A 23557-nucleotide genomic window follows, 5' to 3' on the forward strand; every position below is an offset into this window, starting at 1 on the left:
GTTGGGTTTGTCTTCACCGGGAACTTAGGAAAGTGCCATCTGGTACTCTTCAGCACACGTAGCTGCCTGCAGTTCTTCACGGACGCTCCCTTCTTTCCTTCCCATCCGCTGTTGGACCTTGCCCTCTCCCCGCTGCCCTGAGCATGGGCTAATGGCTAAGTTGAAAACCAGAGAAGGAGCCTGACAGACCAAGCAGAGGCAGGTGTGGAGTAGGTCTGCAGATCTATTTCGAGCCTTTCCAGAGGCCGGCAGGATGGCAGCGGCCAGCTGCGGGTAGGTGCAGTGCAGTTGGAGAGCAGTTGCGTAAGGCGAACATGATGCCTGGGGCTCCCTCACGTGGCTGGAAATGTGTCAGGTTGGATAGCATCAAGTCAGACTGCATGGACCAGGGCAGGGAACATGGAATGAGGTCAGAGGCAGGGAAGGGAGGTGGCGCTGTAAGCCAGAGAGCTGCAAAGGGAAGGGGCGAGAGGCTGACAGATGGGTGAGCAGCAGATGTAGCAGGCCCAGGGTGGGCCCTGGGACGAGACGTGGTTGGGATGAGAGCGGCAGAGGTGACAAAGTGGCCAATCCCAAGCTGAAAATTGAGTGGGGACATTTGTTCTAGAAATGCTTCTTGGGCACTGGTTGTCTGGACAGGTCTGCCTGTAGACCAGGCCGTGGGAGCTCAGATCGGCCTCCACCAGACTTGCAGTGTCCCTTGCCTCCTCCTGAGTGTGGCCTGTGCCAGTGCCCCTTTGAGCTGCTCTCGGCCCCACCAGGGCAGCCGTGGCTTTGCCCGCTTCACAACCAGGCCTGAGATGCATTGCCCTAGCTGCCCGCTCTGCCATCCTGCTTCCAAACCCTGCTCTCCATGGCAGTGTCACCATGTCATCCCCCTGCCAGCGACAGTTGCTGCAGTCTGTTTTAAAATAGTCCCAAATGGCTCAGCTCTGTCCGTCTTGGCCATTTGGGGAGTGAACCAGCAAATCCGTTCTCATTCTCTCTCACTCATTCTCACTCTCTTCTGCTTTCTTTCTGTAACTCTGCCTTTCAAATAAACAGATTTTTGAAAAGAAAAAAAAATGATCTGTTCAGAAGAAAATAACTTGTAACAACTTGTGCTGTTAGTAGAGCACACTCCCAAGCTTCTCCTCTCAGGTCTCCGGTGCGAGGTTACTGACCGCCTGCCAGTTAGAGCTTAGCTCGTCAACTCACACCCCAGCTGGAGCCCTGCAGAGCCCTTCGTGGATTTCCCAGCACAGTTTGCTACCGGGAGCTGCTTGGGGACTGTGGACAGGCATGCATCTTTGCATAGTTACTGTGTGGGCTGTGGCTGCAGATCAATAGAACCCGACGGACGGAAAATGCAAAGGGCCGACTCTGGCTCATGGACTTGCCTTGGATGTGAGATGCCCTGTTTTGTATTTCACGGGAAGCCCTGTGTCTGTGCCTTGCTGTGCAGGATCTTGCTACACTTGGTAAGAGGGAAACCTCGTCTTGTGGGCTTCTGAGGAGTGTGTCTGCATGAATGGCAATTCAGGTGCCATTTCCTGGACTTCAGGGGAAAGAAAATCGTTAGTTCTTGAGCTCTCGTGGTCTTGGTGGTGACACTGAATGCAGGGAACCAATGAGCTTAGAGTCAGACGTCACTGCTTAGACCAGAGCTGAGCCTGTCTAAGTGTCAGGCGGACTGCAGCTCAGCAGCCCCCTGAGCGAATGTCCCCTCTCTGCAGCTCCAGGTCCCTGTTTCTGGCTTTGTCTTCCAAGCTCACCTTCACTAAGTAGGGTCTTTAGTCTTGACCGAACTGCTCAGACCAGCACTGGGACCCACAGCAAGGAGAGCCTGGTAGTGACAGCCTTTCACTGTGGCCAGCCTGGGCTGCTGGGCAAGCCCACAGTCCTGGGCCCAGGAAAGCAGTCTGTTAGTGAGGCTAGTGCTTGGAGTTACCCACATAGAGAAGGAACAGCCTATGGTTGGCAGAAGTCTGCTCATGGCCCCAAGGAGCCTGGCCCTGGCTGAGCTCCCAGCTGGGCCATGGGTAGGTGCAAGTGTGTCCCAAAAAGCTAGCCTAGAAGGAGGAAGATTGCGTGGGTGGGCCTGAGGTACTCCCAGGACTCCTTCCCAAGGACAGAGTTTTCTGTCTGGCAGCAAAGGAAGAGCGTGAGTGATTAGGAGGTCCCGGTAGCCATTGCTGGCCTGAAGGCAGAGGAAGAGCCTGAGACAGAATGTGGCCTTCCCCGGGTACAGAGAGTGGACAGTGCCCACCACATGCTGGTCAGCCAGAAAACCAGGCCCTGGATTGTCCAACAGCCTGGATGGGCATGGAAGATACGAGTCCAGTGTGGCCACGTTGGTCTCAGTCCTCTGAGACCTGGCTGAGCTGGCCTGGGTTTCTGACCTTTGGAACTTTGAGATGATAATTTGCTATACAGTAATAGAAAAGTTACCACAGCAGTGGGCCTTCCAGGGCAAGCCCACTGCAAGGAAGCAAGCTGGAGGACTGGGCTAGTTTCCTGCCTCTGCAGTCCTGTTAAGTGACATGGTCCTCGCGTGTGAGCAGGCCCTACCAGACACAATTTCTCCTTTGGAAATTGGCTGCGCTGTGAACATCTTTGGCACTCTTACCTGCCGCTCTGCACAATGAGAGACCATTGGATCAAGTCCCACGTGTGATAGTTGAATGGCGGTGATTCAGAGCCACCGGGAAAATCGAAGCGCTAACAGCCGTCAGCCACGAGGCACTCCCTGCTCCCACAGGCTCTGACAGCGGCGGATCTTCTGCAGTCATGATTAATCTCCTGAATTCTCCAGTGCTCCCTGCAAGCCAAGAAGATCCTCCAGAGACCTCTTCAGAAACACAGCACAGTGAGGACGGCGGCTGGCTCCTGTGTGTCCTTGTCACACTCGGGGCACCCATCTAGTGACTGCGTGACTGGTGAGATCCAGCCTGCTTGCGGACCGGAGCTGCTCTGATCTGGAGCTCAGCATTCTTAATGAAACTGATTTCTTGTCCTGCGAGGGACATGTCCCGATGCAGGCGTGGCCCAGGACCTCAAGGCTTCTGCCTTGCTGTCCTCCCAGCTCCTCCCCAAAGTGTGCACCCCAAAGAGAGACTCACCAGGCTTGCTGCAAGCAAAACCAAGGTCAGCCAGAAGCATTTCCCAGCAGCAGACACCGGAGAACTGTGGACAAGGCCGCCAGCTGCCGGGAGCTGCTCCCGGTGTTCCCAGGCCCTGTGGCAGCTGGACAGGCTCAAGGCCTGTCTTTAGCTCTTGGCAGATGAACCTCCAGCAAATCACAGCAGTTTGCTCAATGACCCAAGTGCCCATAAACAAGTAGGTAAATTCTGTTCACTGCTGGAAAATTCTGAGCATCAAATCCCTTGATGGAAGGCCTCCTCCTTCATTCTCCTGGTTCCTTTCAAAATGCCTTGGAACTGGGCTCCCTGGGGTATTCCCCAAGAGGGTGTTTTGTAGAAGATACACGGGGTGGGTCCCCCCTTTGGGGATTCAGCTGCAGCACAGAGGGGCTCTGAGTGAACGCCTGGTGGGTCGGGAGCTTGCCTTGTGGCCGCCTCTACAACCTGTGCTTAGCGGGAAGCAGGGACCTCAGAGCACACAGGGCTCTGAGCGTGTGGTTGTTGCCATTGTAAGGTTAGCAAAACTAACCCGACCGTGTTGAGCCCTCCACAAGTGAGGAATTGCCACCCATGAAGCATGAGATCAGCTTGTGTGTGTTAAGTGCACAGGAAACATGACGGGAGTCACATGACGGAAGTCACATGACGGAAGTCTGCCTGCACTTCGGCCTCCCCCACAGGTGCCTCATTCCAAAATGCAGGTTTTTTGTTTATGTGTATTTCTTTGCTTATGCATATTTTTTAAGTTTTCATATTTATTTGAAAGAATGACAAGAGCGAAAGAGAAGAAAGGAAAGAGGAGAGTTGAGGGGATCTCCCATAAGTAGATTCACCCCTCAGATGGCTGTAATGGCCTTGGCTGGGCCAGGCCAATGCCAGGAACTTGGGACTCCAGCTGGTCTCCCTGTGGGTGGCACTGTTTTGCGCAGCGAAGGTCAGAGAGCTTCAATTTCTGACATTTCCTTTTTTTTAAGATTTATTTATTTGGTATTGCAAAGTCAAATATGCCAAGAGGAGGAGAGACAGAGAGGAAGATCTTCCGTCCTATAATTTCACTCCCCAAGTGAACACAATGGCCGGTGCTGTGCCGATCTGAAGCCAGGAGCCAGGAACTTTCCTCCAGGTCCCTTGGGAACGCGGGTACAGGTTCCCAAGGCTTTGAGCCATCCTCAGCTGCTTTCCCAGGCCACAAGCAGGGAGCTGGGTGGAAAGTGGAGCTGCCGGGATTAGAACTGATGCCCATATGGGATCCCGGCACGTTCAAGGCGAGGACTTAAGCCGCTAGGCCACACCGCACTGGGCCCGTTGTTTCCTTTTTTCATTGTGGAACTGAGTCACACCAATGCTAGGGACTCCAAAATCATGACTCCCATTGCTGCTGTTGCTTGAAAATGTCCTATTTATCTTCTTCGTTCTGTTTTTCCATTTCTATTGTGAAATATATAAACTGTGAAAGTCGCGCTTCTGTCATTTGTAGGTGTACCTTTCAGTGGCATTGATTGTTCCCACATGCTGTACGACCCTTGTAGTTTCCAAAATGCTTCATTGCCCCAGACAGGAGTTCTTAGCTCTCTTTTTCCGTGCACACTCCACCCCCACATGACTAGAACATGGGAACTACCCCATGACAGTACAGTGTTGTGGGTTCTTGGGACGGAGCCGGACCCCTTTTCTGATGGCACTGATTGATCCTGGATTCGTCTTGTCCCTTGGTCACTCCCTCCCTCCTCCTGCAGTCCTGCTCTCTTGTTGCCTGCCACTTGCTGGAGGCCATTTCTGCTGTGTTTGTCTTAAAAACTCGTCTGCATCCCCCCCGAGGTGTCAGGAACTTCACCAGCAGTACTGGAAAGGGTTGGGGGTGGGAGGTGGAGGGAGAGGAGGAAGAGGCGTGGAGGGAGAGGAGGAAGAGGCATGGAGCGAGGAAGGAGACTGTACGAGTTTCTCTTAATAAAGAACATCATTGCTTTTATCGTGTGCAATCCAATGTTTAAGGTATGTGTTCATGGAGGAATGGTTAAATGTAGCTAAGTGGTGAGAAAATGATTGCATTCTCCAAAAATCTGACACTCCTGTATCCTTACTGATGCAGCGGCCCTGCTGCACAGGGGCTTGGGACAGAGGGAGGGACAAGCCTGAATCCAGAATCAGTCACAGCAGAGAAAGTCTGACGGTAGCAAGATACATATAAAATGGAGTTAAGCTCCTTCGCCATGTTTGCGTGTGCAGCGGTAGGAGTCTGTCCACATTGCAGCGCAGCCTGCCCCACCTGTTCAAGCATGTTCCTCCCAGCCAGCTGTATTCAGGGCTTCTCCCACCGGTTCCTTTCCAGCCCTTTCCCAGCCTCCACTAGGGTTCCTCTCCCTCCATACCTCTGTGAGATCAAACCCTTTGGATCCTGCCATGGAGAACAAACATGGGCTGGCTGTCCTGGCTCAGATGGCTTCACCTCCCAGTGTCCCGCGTGCCCAGCCGTGGTGTGGCACCTGTGTGCAGCTGAGAGTGTTGGGTTCCTAGAGCCAGAGGAGCAAGGAGAGAGGGCAAAGGGGACAGGACTTCTCTCTGGCAAGATGGGCAGGGTCCTTTTGAACCCATGGGGAATAGACTTACACCCACTGCTGCACACATAAACGTGGATAAGGCACTTAATTCCATGTTATATGTATTTTGTTACTCTGGTTTTTTTAAAGGAGAAACAAACAGATGTTATGCACCAAGGCAGCCATGGTTTACTGGCCTTTCATTTGAGTGGCTGTGGAGGCTTTTGTAGCCAAGATGGGAAACCTGTTTCTGGACAGACAGACATGGGCCTGGCATGGAGCAGCCGCTGTGTTCTCCATGGCATCCTAGATAGGGATGGCTAGGTTTAGTTAGGCCGTCATCAGTGCCATTTGCAGGCAGCCGCAGCATTGTGGCCATGGGGCCTCCCCGCAGTCCATGGCCCGTTTCACTTCTAGGAGGAAATAGGTGCTTATGAGCAGGAGCTGGGATCCCAGAGCAGAGTGAACCCTGACACCTGTCTAGGTGGGCACTGTGACTGCCCCACAGACTGTGAGGCTGGAATTTTGTCCTGCCAGGATTAGTTACCAGGGGATCTGCCAAGATCAGATCGAACTCGGAGAACTGCATGAATAGTCAGAACCAACCCAGAGGACCACATGCGAGTGCCTCTCAACCGTCAGGTCTTCTGGAACAGACAGAAAGCTTGGCAGGTGCTGGGACTGGGCAGCAGGGTTAAGTGGTTGCAGCAGAGTGGATGTGCTCGGGGGCATGACAGGGCATCTCACGGTGCCCTGGAGGGCAAAACGCACAAATGATCAGCACCAAGATGGACCATAACGTGTGTTGTGTTGGTGGGGATGCTGAACAAGGCAGCGGTTGGGGGTGCGGGAAGTATGTGGGACATCTCTGCACTTGTCACTCAGTTTTCTGGGGGTTCTCAAAGCTGATGATGGTGAGAAAAGGGAGAAGGCGCCCAAAGCCTTATGGACTGAAGATGGGGGCATGGATCTCTTCCCAGGTGCCTGCTTTGGGAGGCTTTGGAGATCACCTTGGAGGCTGCTGAGGCGGCCGCTGTAGTGAGGAGTGCAGCCCACACCTGCCTTGCCCTGCCAATCCAAGAGCAGGGGCTCCTACCTCCCTGAACCTCTGTTTCCCCAATGGACAGCGTCAGAGACTCAGGCCCTCAGACTGCTGCAGCTCAAGCAAGGACACTTACATGAACCCTGCCAGCAGTGACTGGAACGTAGGAGGTTGTTCAGAAACGGAGAGCAACAGAAACCAAGGGTGGTTGTCGGGGAGAGGAATTGGGGCCACCAGTGGTGGGATCCCCACCTCTGGCCCTGAGTGATTCCATGGCCACGAGTACTGTTCTGGTGGAAACTGGGTAGATATGAACCCAGCAATCCACTGAGTCCAGCACAAGGCAGAGGTATAGTGTGCCCCTCGCTCTGGAGAACCCCGGCAGTGAGCGAGGCACAGCCCACAACCAAGATAGCTCAAAGCTGGCCACTCCTCCAGAGGGCTGACCCAAGAGGCTCAGACCAAGTGTGGTGTTTAGAATCCACTGTATTGATTTGGAAATGAAATAACAAATTCTTGGGGCCTGAAATCCCACTCCAGCACACACCAGATGAGAACGGCCATCAGATCCTTTGGCTTCACCCCCTCATCTCAGAGGAACCTGCCCTCCAATCCAGTCCTCTGCCCCTGCCACCTGTGCAGGAACAGAGTACCCCCACAGCCCCGTCCCTCACTGTCGCCTGAGCTGATCCTTCTAACCTCAGTCCCAGAAGGTTCTGGTGACATGGGGTCCCCTGCACCCCAAAGGTGTGAGGTAGGCCCCCAAATCCTGGTCTGTCCCCATCTCCCACATTTGGCCTTCCTCAGCCATCACTCCTGCCTGAGGGTATGGTTCACAGGGTAGTAGTCTGTCTTGACCAGAAACCCCCTCTGGCGCTCCATGGGGTTGGGGTGGGGGATTGTGCCAGAAGATGGGGAAGAAGAGCTCCTCCCCATAATGGCGTCCCTTTCCTCACTTCACCCAAGGTTACCTCTTTGTCCCAGAATTCCTGAGTTCTACAGAGGCTTCAAGGCAAGTCTCCATCCTCTATTCCTTGATTCATTATTCTGCAGGGTTGCAGTATGTCACTTTCAATTTGTTTCCTTCTTTCCACTCATTTTGGGCAAAAGGTTTTCTTAGAGGATGCATTTCCACCTCTCCCCCACTCCCCAGGGCTGCTTGTTTTAATGCCAGAAGTATTTAAATGTTCTATTGAACTGTACAATCTAATTATGCATCTTAAAGTCAGTTCTGGGAAGGAATAAAACTAACAGCTTCCCAGACTGAGAAATGGGCTTTATGTCCCACGCATTTTCCGCTCTGCAATACCAGTACCCCCATCTTGAGGTCTGGAAACAGCAAATGCTGAGGGCGATGCCACAGCCGCAGGAGGCTCTGTCATCTTAGTCATTTGAGTGCTGGTAATTGTGCCAGGAGCCTGTAACAGTTAAATTGGTTTCTGATGACTTTCCACTAAGTCCACCCCCCCATTAACACCTAATTGCCAAGGACTGCTCATTCCCAGGGGGCAAATTATCAGAATGGTCTCCTGGGGGAGTCCTCGCCGTATCTGAAGCCCCCTTTTGTTGCAAACACAGAGTGGAGATGTTGCCCTGAAGTGGGGCCGGAGGGACTCCTCCCGGAACTCTGTGTTATTGGGAGGCTGGGAACTGGGCAGGCAGAGGTGGAGATGTCTTGGACACCTGGCCTGCTGACGCACAGAACTGTAGAATTCCTTTCCAAATGTGGTGTCACGCTGTGTGATGTGTCCCTGCAGATCCTAGCTCTCAGTGGCTTTATTTCATGTAGACACACCTCTTTCCTCCGTTTAATCTCAGGTCAGAAACAAAAGCAACTCGTGAGGACCAAGCTTGCAGGGAGCTTCGATGCACCAGTCATGTAGACTCACTGTAGGAGACCCCGCCAAACCCAGGCAGCTCATTTCATTCCCTCCAACATGGCTTTTTTGAAATGTTATTGTGAAATGGCGAGTGATGAGTGTGTGTGTGCTTACCAGTGAGCGTGTACATAGCAGAATGATTGACAAGCTGATTGAAAGGTGTACCACCTCTCATTCTTATCATTTCTGTGTGGCTAAATGTCTATGTGGGCATGAAGCGGTTGGCTAACAGAAAGAGTCTGAATTCACACAAGTGTGTGTGTGTTGACTGCAATTAAACTCAAGTTTTGCACTGGCATGGCATGCAGGCATCTTTGGACTAGTGGGAGATGACCAGATGATGTGTCCAGGGAAGGAGAGGAAGACCTCAACCTTCGTAGTTGGCCTGTTGAACTGTAGGGGCTCGGGGGATTCTTCCTGGCTCCCCTTTTAAAAAGCAGGCGATGTTAAGACGGGTTTGACCAAGGTGAGGCCTCTGACACCCCAGAGACGAGAACCAGTCACCAAGACAACGCTTCTTCCCATCTGGCTGCCCTGGCTGCCCTGGCCACCGTGAGGAGAGTGTGCACTCTCCGGACCCTCCGGCTGTTGACTCTGCCTCATCATTTGCATTATTTGTTTGTGTTTAGTTTTATTTTTCTAAAATGGTAGATTACGAGCAAATGCTTCCATAGGATAAAAATAGTGGAAAAGAGCTCTATTAAATGGCCATCTGAGACAGGGTCCTTGAAAATACTTCCTTCTCCTGTTGTTAACCTTGGTTGTTAAGAAGTGAATTCTCTTGGATAGCAATAACCTGTCTCCATGCTGGGCCCCTGGCTTGTCTGGCAGGTGGAGGACTGGGCTGGCTGTGTGAGTCTTCCTCATGCCTTCCCTGCTGTGTGCACCCACTCTGCTGTCCCTCCCGCTAGGTGTGGCCTCTGAGCGTTGCACCCTGCTGGGTCCCCAGTGGGGTGGAGAATGGATGGGTTGTCCCTCTCTGGAACAAGCTGTGCATGTGTTTGCTTTTGGTAGTGTTGGTGGAAGGTTCTGAGCACAGAGCACCCCTGGAGATCTCTGAGTAATAAACTAATGGCTATTTAGATTTCTGCATATCCTCGCTGATGGCCTGAGAAATAGAAAAGCTAGACTGACTCCAAGTGCTCCCCGAAAGAGCCAGAGGCTGCGTAATAGTTCCACCTACTGGGTCAGTGCCTCATCTTGTAGGCCAACTTATCATCCGCCCATCCATCCACATTCATTCAGCCGGCACAGTCTTCCCATGGGCCAGTTGCCGCATGGCCAGGCAGACAAGGCCACTGCACCTGAGTCCAGTACTGTCCAACAGGTGGTGTTTAGGGAGACAGGCTGGAGGCATCCCACTTCACCTTCCCTCTGATTTCCAGTGCCAGAAATAGCACCATGACCCCGAGTGGTCTAGAGGCAACCAGAGCTCATGTGTGGCTAGTAAATCCTCCCATGCTGTAGACACCCATAGTCCTCTGGGACTCAACACGCCTAGTTATACCGACGCTTCTAATGATTTTCTTATTGATTTGCCCTGGTTTGACATTTATTAGAAATAGCTTATAAATTTCAGTAGATGGTAGACCATCTTACCCAGAGGTTGGTCTCCATTTCTGTCTCTTTGCCTGTTTAGCGGACTGATTTGTCTCCCGGTGGCCGTGGGTTGTTCCTCAGTGTTTCACCCCATCCAGTGTGCAGAGGAGGTGGATGTGCGTGTGTCCCCTGCTGGTGCTGTGGAGGGAATCGGCCCTCGGTGCGCTGGGGCCGAGCCTGGGCTCCTGTTTGTTTAATGCATTGATCATAGTTTTTATTTGATCACCTCTTTAGTTCTTTCCATCCAACTCACATTTCACATTATTTGGTTTACTTTTGTCCTGGTGTTTTAAAAATTTTTATGAGAATCTAAATTATAGAATCTACTCAGCCCTGCTCTCTCTCACTTGTCAGTTCATTAAAAAGTTTTTGTTTAGACTCCACATTATTTCAGCATGACAAGTTTTAAAAAAAGATAATTTGAGTAATCTCTTTATTTAACTCACTGAAACCATTCCGGAGCTTATAGAAGAAGCATATTGCAACTGTTTGGGTGCTATCTGGAGGCAAAATAATTACCCTGTAATAATAATGCATGTTCCAGTAACTTGTCACCGTTGGCATAGAGCAGTGGAGATGGTGTCTTTGTTAAGCTCAAAGCGAGGGTGCCCTGGGGAACAGCCGGAGACATGATGGCCCACTCAGTTCCTGGGCTTCACCTGCACCTACCCCACAGGACAGGGCGCTGGAGTCCACACATGCATGGGGTTCGTGCTGTGCCTGCCCCAGAAGCAATCTGAACATGCTTGTCCAGAGTCAGATGGCTAAGGCAGACCGTCTGCCCCTCAGCCTCCTGTCCTAGGCTTCTGAGGCTTGGGTATGACGTAGCAGACCCAGCCCTGGACAAGAGGGCTCGAGAGTGGCAGGACATTCTGTCGTGTGAGATGTCTTGGCTTCTGCAGTCTTTGTCCTGGGTTGGTATTGATTTCTCAGGATTCGTAAATATTCTGAACTCAGCCTTTACTTTCATTCAGTGACAAAATCCAGCAATGAAAACTATTTTTCAAATTCAAAGGGATGTCCCATACTTGTAACATTTGGCAGTTTGAGGCCAGGTGTTGGACAAGGCGGTGATCTCTGTGCCCTTGTATTCGTTATGACATGGACATCGATGTACTGGTGTTTACCCCAGGCCCTTGGCTGGCACACAGACAAGCCTCCTAGGTACAGAACCGTGTAGGAAGCACAAAGTGATACACTTTATTCCGAGATGGGAAAGTTCGCACACACAGGGAGCTGTACAGCATGAGTTGGCAGTGGGTCAGAAGCTTGCCAGGAGGGAGGAGGGTAGCTGAAGGGGTGGTCCCCCCTAGGGTGGTCTGCAGTGGGAGAGCTGCTCCTAGTGGCTGCGCTCATTTCTCTACAGGCATGATGCAACCTGGGGATGACATGGTGCTTCCATATGTTCCATATGGGGCTCAAGATCTATATTTTCATGGCATGTCCCCGATAGATCCCCAAGAAAGCAAACACATCTGGAAACGGGGCATATGGGTGAACAAGTAGCTCGGCCAGCCGCACCCAGGGTCCCTCAGCAGATAAGGTTCCAGGGAAGGGCTCGCAAAGCTGTCTACTGTTTACTGCAGTGACTGCAGCAGCAAATGCCATCCCTGACTATGTGTGACCCCTGATAGGACTGCTGGCAGTGTGTTGGCTGTGATGGCTGTGATGGCTGTGGCAGTGAGGGCTGATGGGAGGCAGGAGGGGACCAGGGCCAGGATGGAGTGTCCCTCCTCCCCACTCCTAGCTCACTGGCCGCTGGGACTGTGCGTCAGCCAGGGCCCCAAGCTTGCCTAGGCTCTCTGGTGAAGGTGATAATGTTGTGACAGGAACAGCAGTGTCCAGCGAGTCCCCCGGATTTCCCTTCCCCGTGGTTGCTGCCAACTGTTTAAGTAGAGGAGCTATCATCACTGCTGCTAACTCCTCTCGCTTACTTCTCTGTGTGTGCAGAGGGAGAGGGCCGCTGGGAAGGAAGGGGCTGGGCCAAGCTTCCAGGAGCAGTGATGCAAACCTACTGAGTGAACAAGTCGGTGCAGGACAGAACTCCGGGGTCCTTGGACGTTTCAGCACAGGGAGTAAAGAGCCCAGGCAGGGAGAACACCTAGTTGAAATTCCTGCTCAGACTCTGGCCACCTCCCTTGTGGAGCCACTACCAATGTTTGGTATTTGTTAAGCAGTTATGCAGTGATCACAATCAGCATGTGCTGGCTAGGCCACACGATACTGAAGTTAGCTGCACCTGCTGGCAAGGGGATATCGTGCCCAGCTCTTCCGAGCCCGATAGTGTTGTCAGAGAACACTGTCAAATGCAGGGCTTAACAGGCCGCCCGAGAACACTTCACACTAATGATAGTCCATTCAGACATCACAACTGGAGAGCAGGATTGCATTTGTACATTTTCTATTTTCCTTTTATTAGGTTTTTTTGGTGATACTTTTCGAATGTTACTTTTGGAAGCTGTTATTTTGGTCCATTTCCCTCATTCTGTGTCTGCTGATTTTCTTGATTAATTCCGAGAACATCTGCATACAATTTTGTGAGCTTTTCATTGGCAAAACCTCACAACTTTGCGCAGAACTTGGAGAATTCTCGCTTGAGACAGTCTGGGATTGTATGTAATTGAAATGTCAGGCTGATAAAGGTGCCGAAGCTGAAGTGTGTAATTATGTCATTTTCTCTTGATCTTTCAGAGTCTTCCTGCGTGCAATTAATCAGTATGCAGATATGCTGAACAAAAAATTTCTGGATCAAGCCAACTTTGAACTGCAGGTAAGAGAAGAGGGTAGACACACCTTTGTGGAGGAATCGTGTTTAAACAAATTGCTGGTCTGTGCCAGAATCTTCCATCCCTAATCTTCCAACTTAATTGGTCTCCCCTCTGAGGTGCGGAAATGGAATTTGCGATGTGTACTCTTGGAGTGAAAATTATGCCTTCAGGGCATTTGCTCAATTTAGCAAGGAAGGAGATGAAGTTGTTTCAGAAAGAAGCTGTTGAATTCTGTGACAAAGAACGGACTCCTGGAGCAGGAAGGCTGCCAGGCCTCCGTGTGTGGCTGCCAGGACGGTCTGCACCCGTCCTGCCATGGACAGGAGCCACGCTGGCACCAGGGAGCTCAGCTTACTGTTAGAACTGATGTGCTCTCCTGCCTGTGGGCTCTACCAGGTCAGAGTCCCAACTCTGTGAAGCCCACGGCCTAGCGTGGTTGTCACTGGCATGTCAGTTTCTGAAATGCTGCTTCAGTGAATGTAGTGTGTGTGTGTGCATGTGTGTAAGTGTGTATGTATATGTCTGTGTATGTGTGTATCTGTGTATGTGTCTGTTTATATGTGCGTATATGTCTATGTGTGTATATGTACATGTGTATATGTGTGTGTATGTGTATATGTGTGTGTATGTCTGTGTATATGTCTATGTGTATATGTGTATATATGTATATGTGTGTGTATGTATATATGTGTGTATGTGTGTATATGTCTATGTGTGTATATGTACATGTGTATATATGTGTATATGTACATGTGTATATGTGTCTGTGTATGTGTATATGTGTGTGTATGTCTGTGTGTATATGTCTATGTGTATATGTGTATATATGTATATGTGTGTGTATATGTGTATGTGTGTGTATGTGTATATGTGTGTATTCTGGCTGTTTCAACTCAAGATGGTTTTATTTGTCATCACTATTACTTAGGCTATTTGATTAAAGTTTAGAGATAAATAGAAGATTCCAGATGCAAATAATATGCTTATTTCCTGGGCCAAATTGTTCCCTGAGAGGAAACCTGAGAGCATTTATGTATTCCTAGTGGGTGATTCAGCCCAAAACTGTGCCACAGGTAACAAAAATTAGACAACTGTTTCCTCATTTGTACCATGTGCAGAAAATCTAGAACTACTGTGACACTTAGACTCTTCTAAAGCATCTCCCCTTATTCGTCAGTAGATTAATCATCTCAAATTTCTGCTTTATTAACATTGCAATATCTAATTACATGATAATATATCAGGCATATGTAACTAGAAATGTTACATTTTATTATTTTAACTTTTTATCACCTATCTGCTTAATGCATGTTTTCATAGGTCAGAACGTGTGTATCCTCTGTAAGTTTGCATGTACTCACTGTAAATCAGGGGGAGAGAGGTCTGACGCGCCTGCTGCTCGCCGACGCCCAGTTCTGCAGGAGTAACTGGCCGATTGCTGTGAGTTCCCACTGACGCAGTGTGGACGTCGGCCAGTGCATGTTTCCTATGGCTTTTCCCATGAACTGGTTCACACTGGGTGTGTTTAACGATTCTGTCATATTCCTCGATACATGCATACCGACATTGAATTGGCCATCCCTGCACCGATGACCCCAGCGGTTTCTAGCTTTCCAGTTCCACAAGCTATGCTGTCAAAAACACGCATACCCTGGCGCCGGCACTGCTGCATGAGTTGATGGACAGGCAGCTGCTGGGTTCCAACTCTGAAGCCCAGTCGCTCTCCTGAAACGCCTTAGCGTTCTGCAGCCTCACCAGCCTTGTTCAACAACAACCACTTTCTAGAATCTTCTCCAGTGAATTAAAAAATTGTCACTGTTGTTTCTGCTGGCATTTCTCTGCAGAGTCCGTGGGCTGGGCATTTGGAGTAGCCATGCGGTTTTCTCCCACGAACTCACGCATCAGGGTCTCAACTCCTCTCCCTCTGGGGCCGTTTTAGCGTTGTCGCCTTAGGGTTGTTGTCGACAGGACCCATGTAGGTGTATCAAATAGAATTATTTGAGTCTTAATAGTCAAATCTGTCATTTCCTTCATGGCTGTTTAATTTTTATGCTGTATTTGGCAAGTCTTTCCTTGTCTCAGTAGTATAAATTGAACTATTTTTTATGCAGTTAGAATTTGCTAATGCCTTTATGTTAGTTGGTGTTATTTATTTTTATTTATTTAATTACTTATTTTACTTTTCAAGTGTTTAGCCCATCTGGGGTTTCTGTAGTTAGGAATAAGGATCTAACTTCATTTCTTCCACCATGCATCTATTTTTCATCAAGCATTTGAAACGCCACTGTCAACATGATCGTAGTATGTGCGCATTTCAGCTTTGTTTCCTGTGTATGACCGAGTGGCTTCATCGCCGTGCCTTTTTGCCCAGCGGTAGATTCTATTGTAAAATCAGTCTGCCTGTCGCTGTGTGCTTCCGCTTCTGCGTCAAGTTGAAAATCGGCGAGTAGATTTCCTCTTCAAACCAAGTTGCTTGAATTTTAATTGAAATTTAATTGAATTTATAGATAAAGCTTGGGACATTGCTTAGTATTTGAAGGAATGTTTTGCAAATTTTTCCCATGCACACTGGAATAGTGAGGTCTTCTTTGGGGGCCCTTCTGGTTTATGCATTTCCGTCTTGCTTGTCATATACAGGTTAGATTCTTGTCCACCGTTTCTAAAGTTTTGCTTATTTATTTAAAAGGCAGTGTGACACAGAGAAAAAGACAAGCAGAAAGATCTTCTGTCTACTTCTTTTAGCTTCCAAGTGGCTGCAGTGGTGGGGGCCGGCCAGGAGCTTCTTCCAGGTCTCGGACATGGGCGCAGGGGTCCAGGCACTTGGGCCATCTTCTGCTTTCACAGGTTCATTCGCAGGGAGCTGGGCTGGAACAGCCAGGACTCAAACTGATGCCCGCATGGGATTCCAGCACTGCAGATGACACTTTAACTCACTGCGCCGCAGTGCTGGCCCTGTTCTTGCATACTTTTAGTTCTGGCTATTGCGAGCGATGTCTCCTTTCTTTGAGAACGCTATTACTACTCTTTTTCTTGTTTCACAAATATGAATTCAGGGACTCTGATCCTGGGTCCAAGCACCTTAAGAGTAATGCCCTCTTAGGTGTGGCCCAGAGCCCAGCCCCTGGCCGGGTGGGAGGCCCGTGCCGTGTGGTCCCAGCCCAGCTGGGCCCATGGCTGAGGTGCTGAAATCAGCCAGCCGCGGTTGCTGACTCTTCCCAGTGCTATGGCAATGCAGTCAGAGCTGAGAGGACTTCACCTCAAAAAGGAAAAAAAAGGAGGGGGACAATTTGTGTCTTTTTGACCACAGTCACCCTTATTGCAGCAGAGGCTGAAGGAGAAGTCAGGTGCATTTGGGGACAGTGAGCGTGTGAGGGCTGAGAGTTCAGAGCCCTGCTTCAATCCCCTGCTCTGCCTCCAGTGTCACCTGGGCGGGCCTTATCCCCTGTGACATGGGCATGGCAGAACCGCCCAGGTCAGTCTGTGGCCTTGGGGGAGCTGGTGTGTTACAACACAAAGTGTCCAGTTCTTAAGAAGGGCTGGATAATTGGGAACCCGCCCAACTCCTCCTAAACCTTCTAAATGTTCTTAAACCTCTGCTTCCTTCACAGGCAATTAAAGCAGGCTCACTTTCCTGTAGTTCTTTGCAGCAACCTCGTTGGGTGTCCTAAACATTATCCCTGCTGTATAAATGAGAATGGAGCACCCTCTGCTTTCTTCCACTGGTCATTGTTTTTCAAACCACACATACTCCATACACCCTCGAAATACAAACTGGTTTTTTTGTTGTTGTTGTTTTGTGTTTTGTTTTGTTTTGTTTGTTGTTTTGTTGTTTGTTTTTTGGATTTTTTTTTTTGGTCTGTTTTCCCTAATTGTCAAAGTGTATGTAAGCTATTATGTACGGGCTCCATGGTGACAGTCACAGGAGCTGACCCCTGACTTGCCCCATCTGCAGGGCTCCGCTCTGGTTCACTGCTGGACGCCCCCAGCGCCCTGCAAGGTGGAAACCACGAGAGGAGACTGAGGCACAGAGAAAGGTCACTTGATCTGCCCCAGTGACTTGAAGAGTGAACATCCCAACCCCAGCCCTGGACCCCAAGTGACTGGGGAGCATCTTTGGTTCTGTGACACATTTCAGGAGTGTGTTACGCCTTCCAGCCACTGATCGGCTCCTCTTTCTGGTTTTCAGCTGTGGAACAATTACTTTCACCTGGCTGTTGCCTTCCTTACTCAAGAGTCCTTGCAACTGGAGAATTTCTCAAGTGCCAAGAGAGCCAAGATCCTTAACAAGTAAGTCTTCGTTCTGCTCCAGAGCCTGGGGCAGGAGCCCTGGACTCTATTAGCATAACATTCCTGTCTTTCCCTGAGCCAACTTGGCCTAAATTGGGATGTAATCACGATGTAATGAAAGGGTTTCAAATCATGAATCAGGTATTGCTTTTTCTAGCCTGTGAATCAACATCTAAATTGTAGGATTCATCATGGTAGGCTCAAAGTCAGGGCGATTCAGGGTTATCAGCGCAACATGGAATCTGCATTTCCAGAGGTCATTGTTTGGCTGGGCACTATTCGAATGCCCTTCATGTGTGGCTTCCTTCATTGCCTAATTCTCCGGTTCTGTGGCTGAGCGCGAAGCTTCCGGTGAGAGCTGTCGGCGCTGTTGGGATGAGTGAACAGCCCAGCCGCCGTGGAGTTAGAGCTGTTGGTCAATGACAGAGCTGTCCGCCCCCTCCCACTGGGCAGCAGCTAACACCTGTCTTCTTCCCAGCAACTCTGAGGGGACTGAAGCAGCCTTCCAGAGGTCAAGGGCATGCCTGGCTCCTTGCACTCTGCAGCACCAGGGCCTGCTACACTGCTCCGGTCCTGAGGACCAGGGAGGGTGCTGTGGCAAGGGTTTGCCCCTGAGATGTGGGCACCCGAGGAGACTGGAGCCTCTCTCTGCCTCCTTTGCAGGCTCCTCCCACTGCGCTGGTTACCGCTGCTGCAAACACTCTGAGGAAGCATCCTGGCGCTGCTCCCAGGCTGCGAGCCTTCAGTCTGTATCCCGCTGCAGTCTCTTGATGTTCCAAGGCTCGCACCCCTGAGGTTAGAGCTCCCCAGGGGCAAACCAAGAGCACGGATCCCCAGGGGAGTCTGAATCCTCTCAGTCGGGGCAGGCTGGGCCTGTCCTGTGGGGTTTCGGCTTGCTGGGAGCTCGTCCTGGTAGCTCACACACACTCGTGCAGTCAGGAAAAAACAAACCTGGCCCTGCCGTCAGCTCATTGTTATCCTTATTAGTTCCGAATGAGGAAGGTGAAGTCATACTCTAACCAGGGCCGTGCCAAGTCGCCCAGGCAGTGCCAAACCCCAAAGCTCAGCCTCGCTGCTTTTCGAAGCTCCTAACCTTTGTTCTGTGCCCAGCTCTCCAAGAGGCAGCTCTCTCCTGGCCGTCTTCCCTAAATACAGCAACTCCTGTCCAATAACCTTGATGGGGACAGTGTTCGTCACTCAAAACAGGGAGGTGCACCTGCTGAGCCGAGCACCCAGGATAGAGCAGGCCAAGTGTGTGTGCCCCCAGGACAGCCTGCACCCCTTGGAGCCTGCGCCAGACTTGTATCAGTGCTGATAGGCACCTGTATCAAAGCCCAGCTCAGCAGGTGGTCTCAGCTTCACTGTGGGGTGAGATAGAGTGAGGACCCAAGTTCAGTTCCAGCTGATTTGGAACCCGTTGATTGCCAACTGTGTGGCATTCCTTGGCCCTGGAGATGCCTGCGGAACAGGGCAGGTGCCTTGTGCTGGAGATCTGCCTCCCAAGGGCTGGCGTTTCTTTCGTGAGTTTTGGAATACAGCCCTTGGCAGATCAGGGCAAGGAACAGTGCACTGGGCTGCCTCTTGCTGGTGTGAGTGCTAACAGCTTAGGCTAAAGCAACATCAGTAAATGCATTAAGTGCATGGGGCCTTAGCTGCCAAAGGAAACGTCTGCTTCCCACATCGCCATGTGGACTTAGAGACTTCAAAGTCAAAGAACATTAAACACAGCCAGCTGGTGTCTCCCCTGGAAAAGCTGAGCGGTTCTCAGAGCAGGGCTCCTGCCTTCATGCTCAGGCAGCTGAGGCCACAAGAAAGCCAGGGCTCCCTGTCCCTTTCCTTTCCACGGGGATCGTCCTGGGAAGAACCCGTGAGCATCTCAGAAGGTGGCAGGACAGATTCTCTGTGTGGCTGTGCCGGCTGACCAAGAATCTGACTTGACCCATGAGGCCATGCAGCAGAAGCTACGCAGAAAGTGCACCTGTATTTGCTGTAGTCCTCATGCTTTTCTGTCCACCTTGCACACTAATTCAAGGTTCCTTACCACAGTGCACATGTAGGAGTGTTTTGTTTAAGATGAACTGCGTATAGGCAGTTAGAGTCAGGAAACGTGCGTTCCACAGCCGCCTCCTGCTAATGCAGACCCTGGGAGGCAGCAGGTGATGGCTTAAGTAGTTGGGTACCTACCGCCCATGTGGCAGCCCAGATGGAGTTCATCTCCTGGCTTTGGCCTGTTTCAGTCTACCCCAGCTGTTGCAAACATTTGGGGAGTGAATCAGTGGATGGGAACTTTCTGTCTCTGTCTGCCTCTTAAATACATGAGTAATGAATTTTAATGATGTGGTGAGAATGGACTGGTCTACTCTTTGTCAGGCAGGTTGTGGCTGTGGTGCTAGAGACGGAGGGCAAAGATGTAGGCCTCATGGTTCAGACATTCATAGCCTAGTTGGAGAGGCAGAGAGAACAAAGCAGTGCCTGGGGCAGGCATCACTGGACTCATGTCTGAGGGCCTTGGCAGCCAGAAAGGGGGCCTGCAGGGTCCAGCCTGAGCAGCCAGAGGATTCCTGGCAGCATGGAACCCCCAGCCAGATGATGAGAGGGGCTGGGAAGTCTGATTGACCTGAGCCAAAGTAGACCTCAGGCCAAAGGAAATGGTGTAATCTCCCAGCAAAGGGATGCTCCGGGTGGTAGAAGCAGAAGGGAAGACCAGGGTCTGACGGGTTTGTGACTTGGGGTATAGGACATAGCAGAGGAGGCCAGTAACATTGGAATTAACTCCATGGGTCTGAGCTGTTTCTCCCTCCTGCCCCATCTCCACATCACCTTGACATTCCTGGGGCTCCAGAAATGTGAGCTGATTGGCGCATGACTGTCCTTGACAAGGTACTGCGTGGGACAGTGAAGAGCGAAAGCACAGGGGCTTTGTTCCAAGAGACAAACTGGGGCCATGAATCCCGTGTCTGCAGTTGCAGCCAACAGTGCCCTTGGGCAGCTGCTGTCCAGCCACAGGCCTTTGCACTGTAAGCAGGGATCACCCCACAAAGACCCTCTGTTCACTCACTTCTGGGCTGTTTCTCCTCCTTCTTAGAGGACCAGTGTCAAAAATGGGACCAAAATATCATGCAGCGGGATCATGGCCGTGGTTCAAATGTTTTTGTTCTCCAAGCTTCTGCTGACATATAACTGCCGCCATGGCAGTGCTAAGAGGTGACTTGGTCGTGACGGCTCTTGGTGTGGACCCCTGGCAAGTTCACCTCCCATCACTCTCCATCTCCCTAGTAGGCCCTTCTTTGTGCCTTGGGGTAAGGCAATGTGGCGGCCCTTGTTTAACAGCAGCACCATGTCCATGGTTTGTAATGTGCCAGGTCTAGTGTGTTCTATCAGAGTAACAGAGAGCAGAGCTCTCCCGGCTTGTTGGCATCCGGCCCGTCTTCCAGGAGTCTGCCCCCTGTGGATCTGTCTCCGTAATCTCCCTCGATGCCAGCTGCTGTCTTTGCAACCAGCCTGCTCCAGGACGACCTCATCGTAACTTGATTTCACCTGCAGAGACCCTTGACACAAATACATGTAGGCAGGATGGGTGCGTGCTCCTGGAGTCTGACTGGGGGCTGTCCCTCGAGGCTGGTAGGTTTCTCTGCTCTCTGGGGAGTGTTAATATTCCGATATCTGTATTTCCATACCAGCTCCGCCTGTGGCTTCCAGGAAGTGCTCGGTGTGGGTTCACTGAACAGATCCATCTGTGTGACTCTATGCTGTCACGAGGCCGGGGCCTGAGCACCTAGAGGGACAGACAGGGGCTTCATCTTGCTGCCAGCCTTCCCAAAGCCATGTTCATTTGCCATGAACATGGCAAACCGTTTGCCAGCTGTGATGGAGGAAGAGACGGAGGGTCAGAGTGGGCGAGAGGGTGTTAGCTCTGTGTGCTTAGCCTTGGCTCCGGTTCGTCTTGGTTGCAAGCCTGGGCTCTGGTGCCCAGCTCTGAGCTTCCATCAGGACACTCGGCTGTGTTCCTTTTTCTGCCTCCTCCGCGGGAGGAACCCGGCATCAGGGACAGGTCCGGGAGCCCCCTGGAGGACTGCCGACAGCTGAGAGTGTCTGGCTGCCTCTGAGGCAGGCTGGGAACTACTCTCACCCTTCTGCTTCCAGCTAATGAGGCCTCATGGTGCCTTTGTTCAAGGCCTGCATGCCCCATGCGCGTCTGGCGGCACCTCTGTGTCCCAGGCAGGTCACGAGCCAGGGGCTCCTCAGTTCCTCACCACAAGGCAGGGCAGCCTAGTGCTAGACACTCTTGGGCCTGGTGGCTGTTTTCAGTCTGGGCAGCATGGAAAGGACCTGAGTGTTTGGGAGTACATGTGAGGCCAGCCCCTCACCAAGGGCCTCTGTGGCAGGGACTTGAAGGACTACTGTGGAGGCTGTGTACCTGGGGCCACCCCCTCTAATACTGTGACTCATCGCCTTCACCCTGCAGAGCCTGGGAGGAAGTCAGCACAGGGTGTCGTGTCTGTACTCCCCTCCCCCAATAAGTTCCAGGCAGGTACCACTCCAGGCCGGACAGCAGCTGCAACAATCCCTTAGTCACTTTGCAGAAGAGCTCCTGGGGGACGGAACCACAAGCCAAGGAGCATATATAACTCAAAGGTGATTGTACGTGGTGATCTGGGGTGCAGGCTGTACCAGAAGATGCTTTCTTCTCACCCATGAACGCCAATCTGGTACCACCGTGCTGGGCTCTTCCACACCCTGATGGGCCCGCCCACCAGCAGAGTTCCCCTGTGTTACTGCGTCTGCCGCCACCTGAGTGTTCACTGGGTGGGTCGCAGGCTTGGGGTGGTAGGTGGTGGTGGTTGTTGTTGTCTTAAACTTGAAATGCAGAGTGACTGAGAAGGAGAGACAAACTCTGCATGCTCAGTTCACTCCCCGAAACGGCCACAACAACCAGGCTGGGCTACCACCGGGAGCCTACAACCCCATCCTGCTCCTTCCCGCTCACGTTGGCAGGGAGCTGGATTGGAAGCAGAGCAGCCGAGACTTGAGGTGGCACTGTGATGTGGGATGATGGCAGTGTAAGCGGCAGCTTCACTCACTGCACCACAACGCCAGCCCTGCGGTGCCATCTGGACCTCAGGGCACTGGCCCATGCTGGGAGGAAGCATCGGTGTCGGGGTCTGTGCCACGCCCCCCAGCATGCACAGCTTCCAGGGCCCATTCTCACTTCCTAGGCTGTAGCCCACTGCTGCCCCGGGTGACAGGTGCTTGGAGCACTGAGACTGCATAATGAGGGGTAGGAGGCTGTGCCCGTTGACTTAGCAGCCGGATCTCCTTTGCCTAAGGAGTCCCAGCACGATCATCTGTCAGCAGAGCTCCCCTCCCCACATCACCGGGAGGAATGCGGCCGGCTCCTGACACAGCTGCCAACCGCAATACTCTATGCTAATTTTGCAAATTATTATTTTTAATATAATCAGCCTTTTCCTTAGGCAATAAAGGAAAAAGTTAAATCACTCACAAACTAATAAAGGTTTATCTTCTGCAGCATCAAATTCTGTTTACTCCTGAAACACACACCTCCTCCGTTTACCCACCGGGAGGAAAATTAGCATTTCTTTTTCCTGGTAAACAAAAACCAGTGGAATATTAGTTGACACCTCTTGGTGCTGAGCCCCTGCGTACGTCGAGGATACAGAAGAAGAGGCCTTCCCTGACTCCAGGGCTTTGTTCACCGTGGGAAACTTTGCCTGCTGCAGTGTGGACCGTGTGCGTGGTGCCAAGATTCTAACCACACATGTGGAAAACAGCCCCCAAAAGGCCAAGAGAGAGAAGAAAGGGCCTGGGCCTCACTGGGACTGTGTTCTGTAATCTGCAGCTGTGGGAACAAGAGAGTCCCCCAACACCACCGTTTGGTCCTCCTTACATCCATTAGGTGGCAAGCCAAGTCCTCATGGTCACACTGAGTTGGCCCCAGGGCAGGGATTTGTTCTTACGGTTATACATCTGGTTTCCCCGAGCTCACTGGAGTGACTGAGCGCTTGTCCTTGCTTTCTAGGTATGGAGACATGAGGAGGCAGATTGGCTTTGAGATCAGGGACATGTGGTACAACCTCGGTGAGTGGCTGGGTCCTCGGGGCTTGGGGAAGGAGCCTGGGCGGTCCCTGGCGCGTCCGGACACCGGTCCTGTTCGTCACTGCTAGGCCTGGGATGTCTTTAAAATCTGGCCTCTGTTTACAATTGCTAGAAGGTGGAAATCCAGAGCAGACAGAAGGAATCTGACGAAACAGATAGAAAAGTTGGTGGCGCACTTCTGAGTGCTTCCTGAGTTTGTTTGCAG

At 51.4% G+C, this 23557-nt stretch overlaps 1 protein-coding gene across 2 annotated transcripts in view; it reads left to right on the forward strand.

Annotated features, from left to right (window-relative positions):
• The window catches only part of DOCK1 (dedicator of cytokinesis 1), a 402417-nt gene that overhangs the window by 310017 nt on the left and 68843 nt on the right, over positions 1–23557 (forward strand). For both annotated transcript variants that reach the window (XM_058671051.1, XM_058671052.1), the window contains exons 30-32: positions 12872–12950; positions 17135–17235; positions 23276–23334. In XM_058671051.1, the coding sequence (XP_058527034.1) occupies positions 12872–12950; positions 17135–17235; positions 23276–23334 (239 nt within the window). The remainder of the gene's footprint in view (positions 1–12871; positions 12951–17134; positions 17236–23275; positions 23335–23557) is intronic.

The sequence above is a fragment of the Ochotona princeps genome, chromosome 13 (assembly GCF_030435755.1).
Source record: "Ochotona princeps isolate mOchPri1 chromosome 13, mOchPri1.hap1, whole genome shotgun sequence".
NCBI classification, from domain to species: domain Eukaryota; kingdom Metazoa; phylum Chordata; class Mammalia; order Lagomorpha; family Ochotonidae; genus Ochotona; species Ochotona princeps.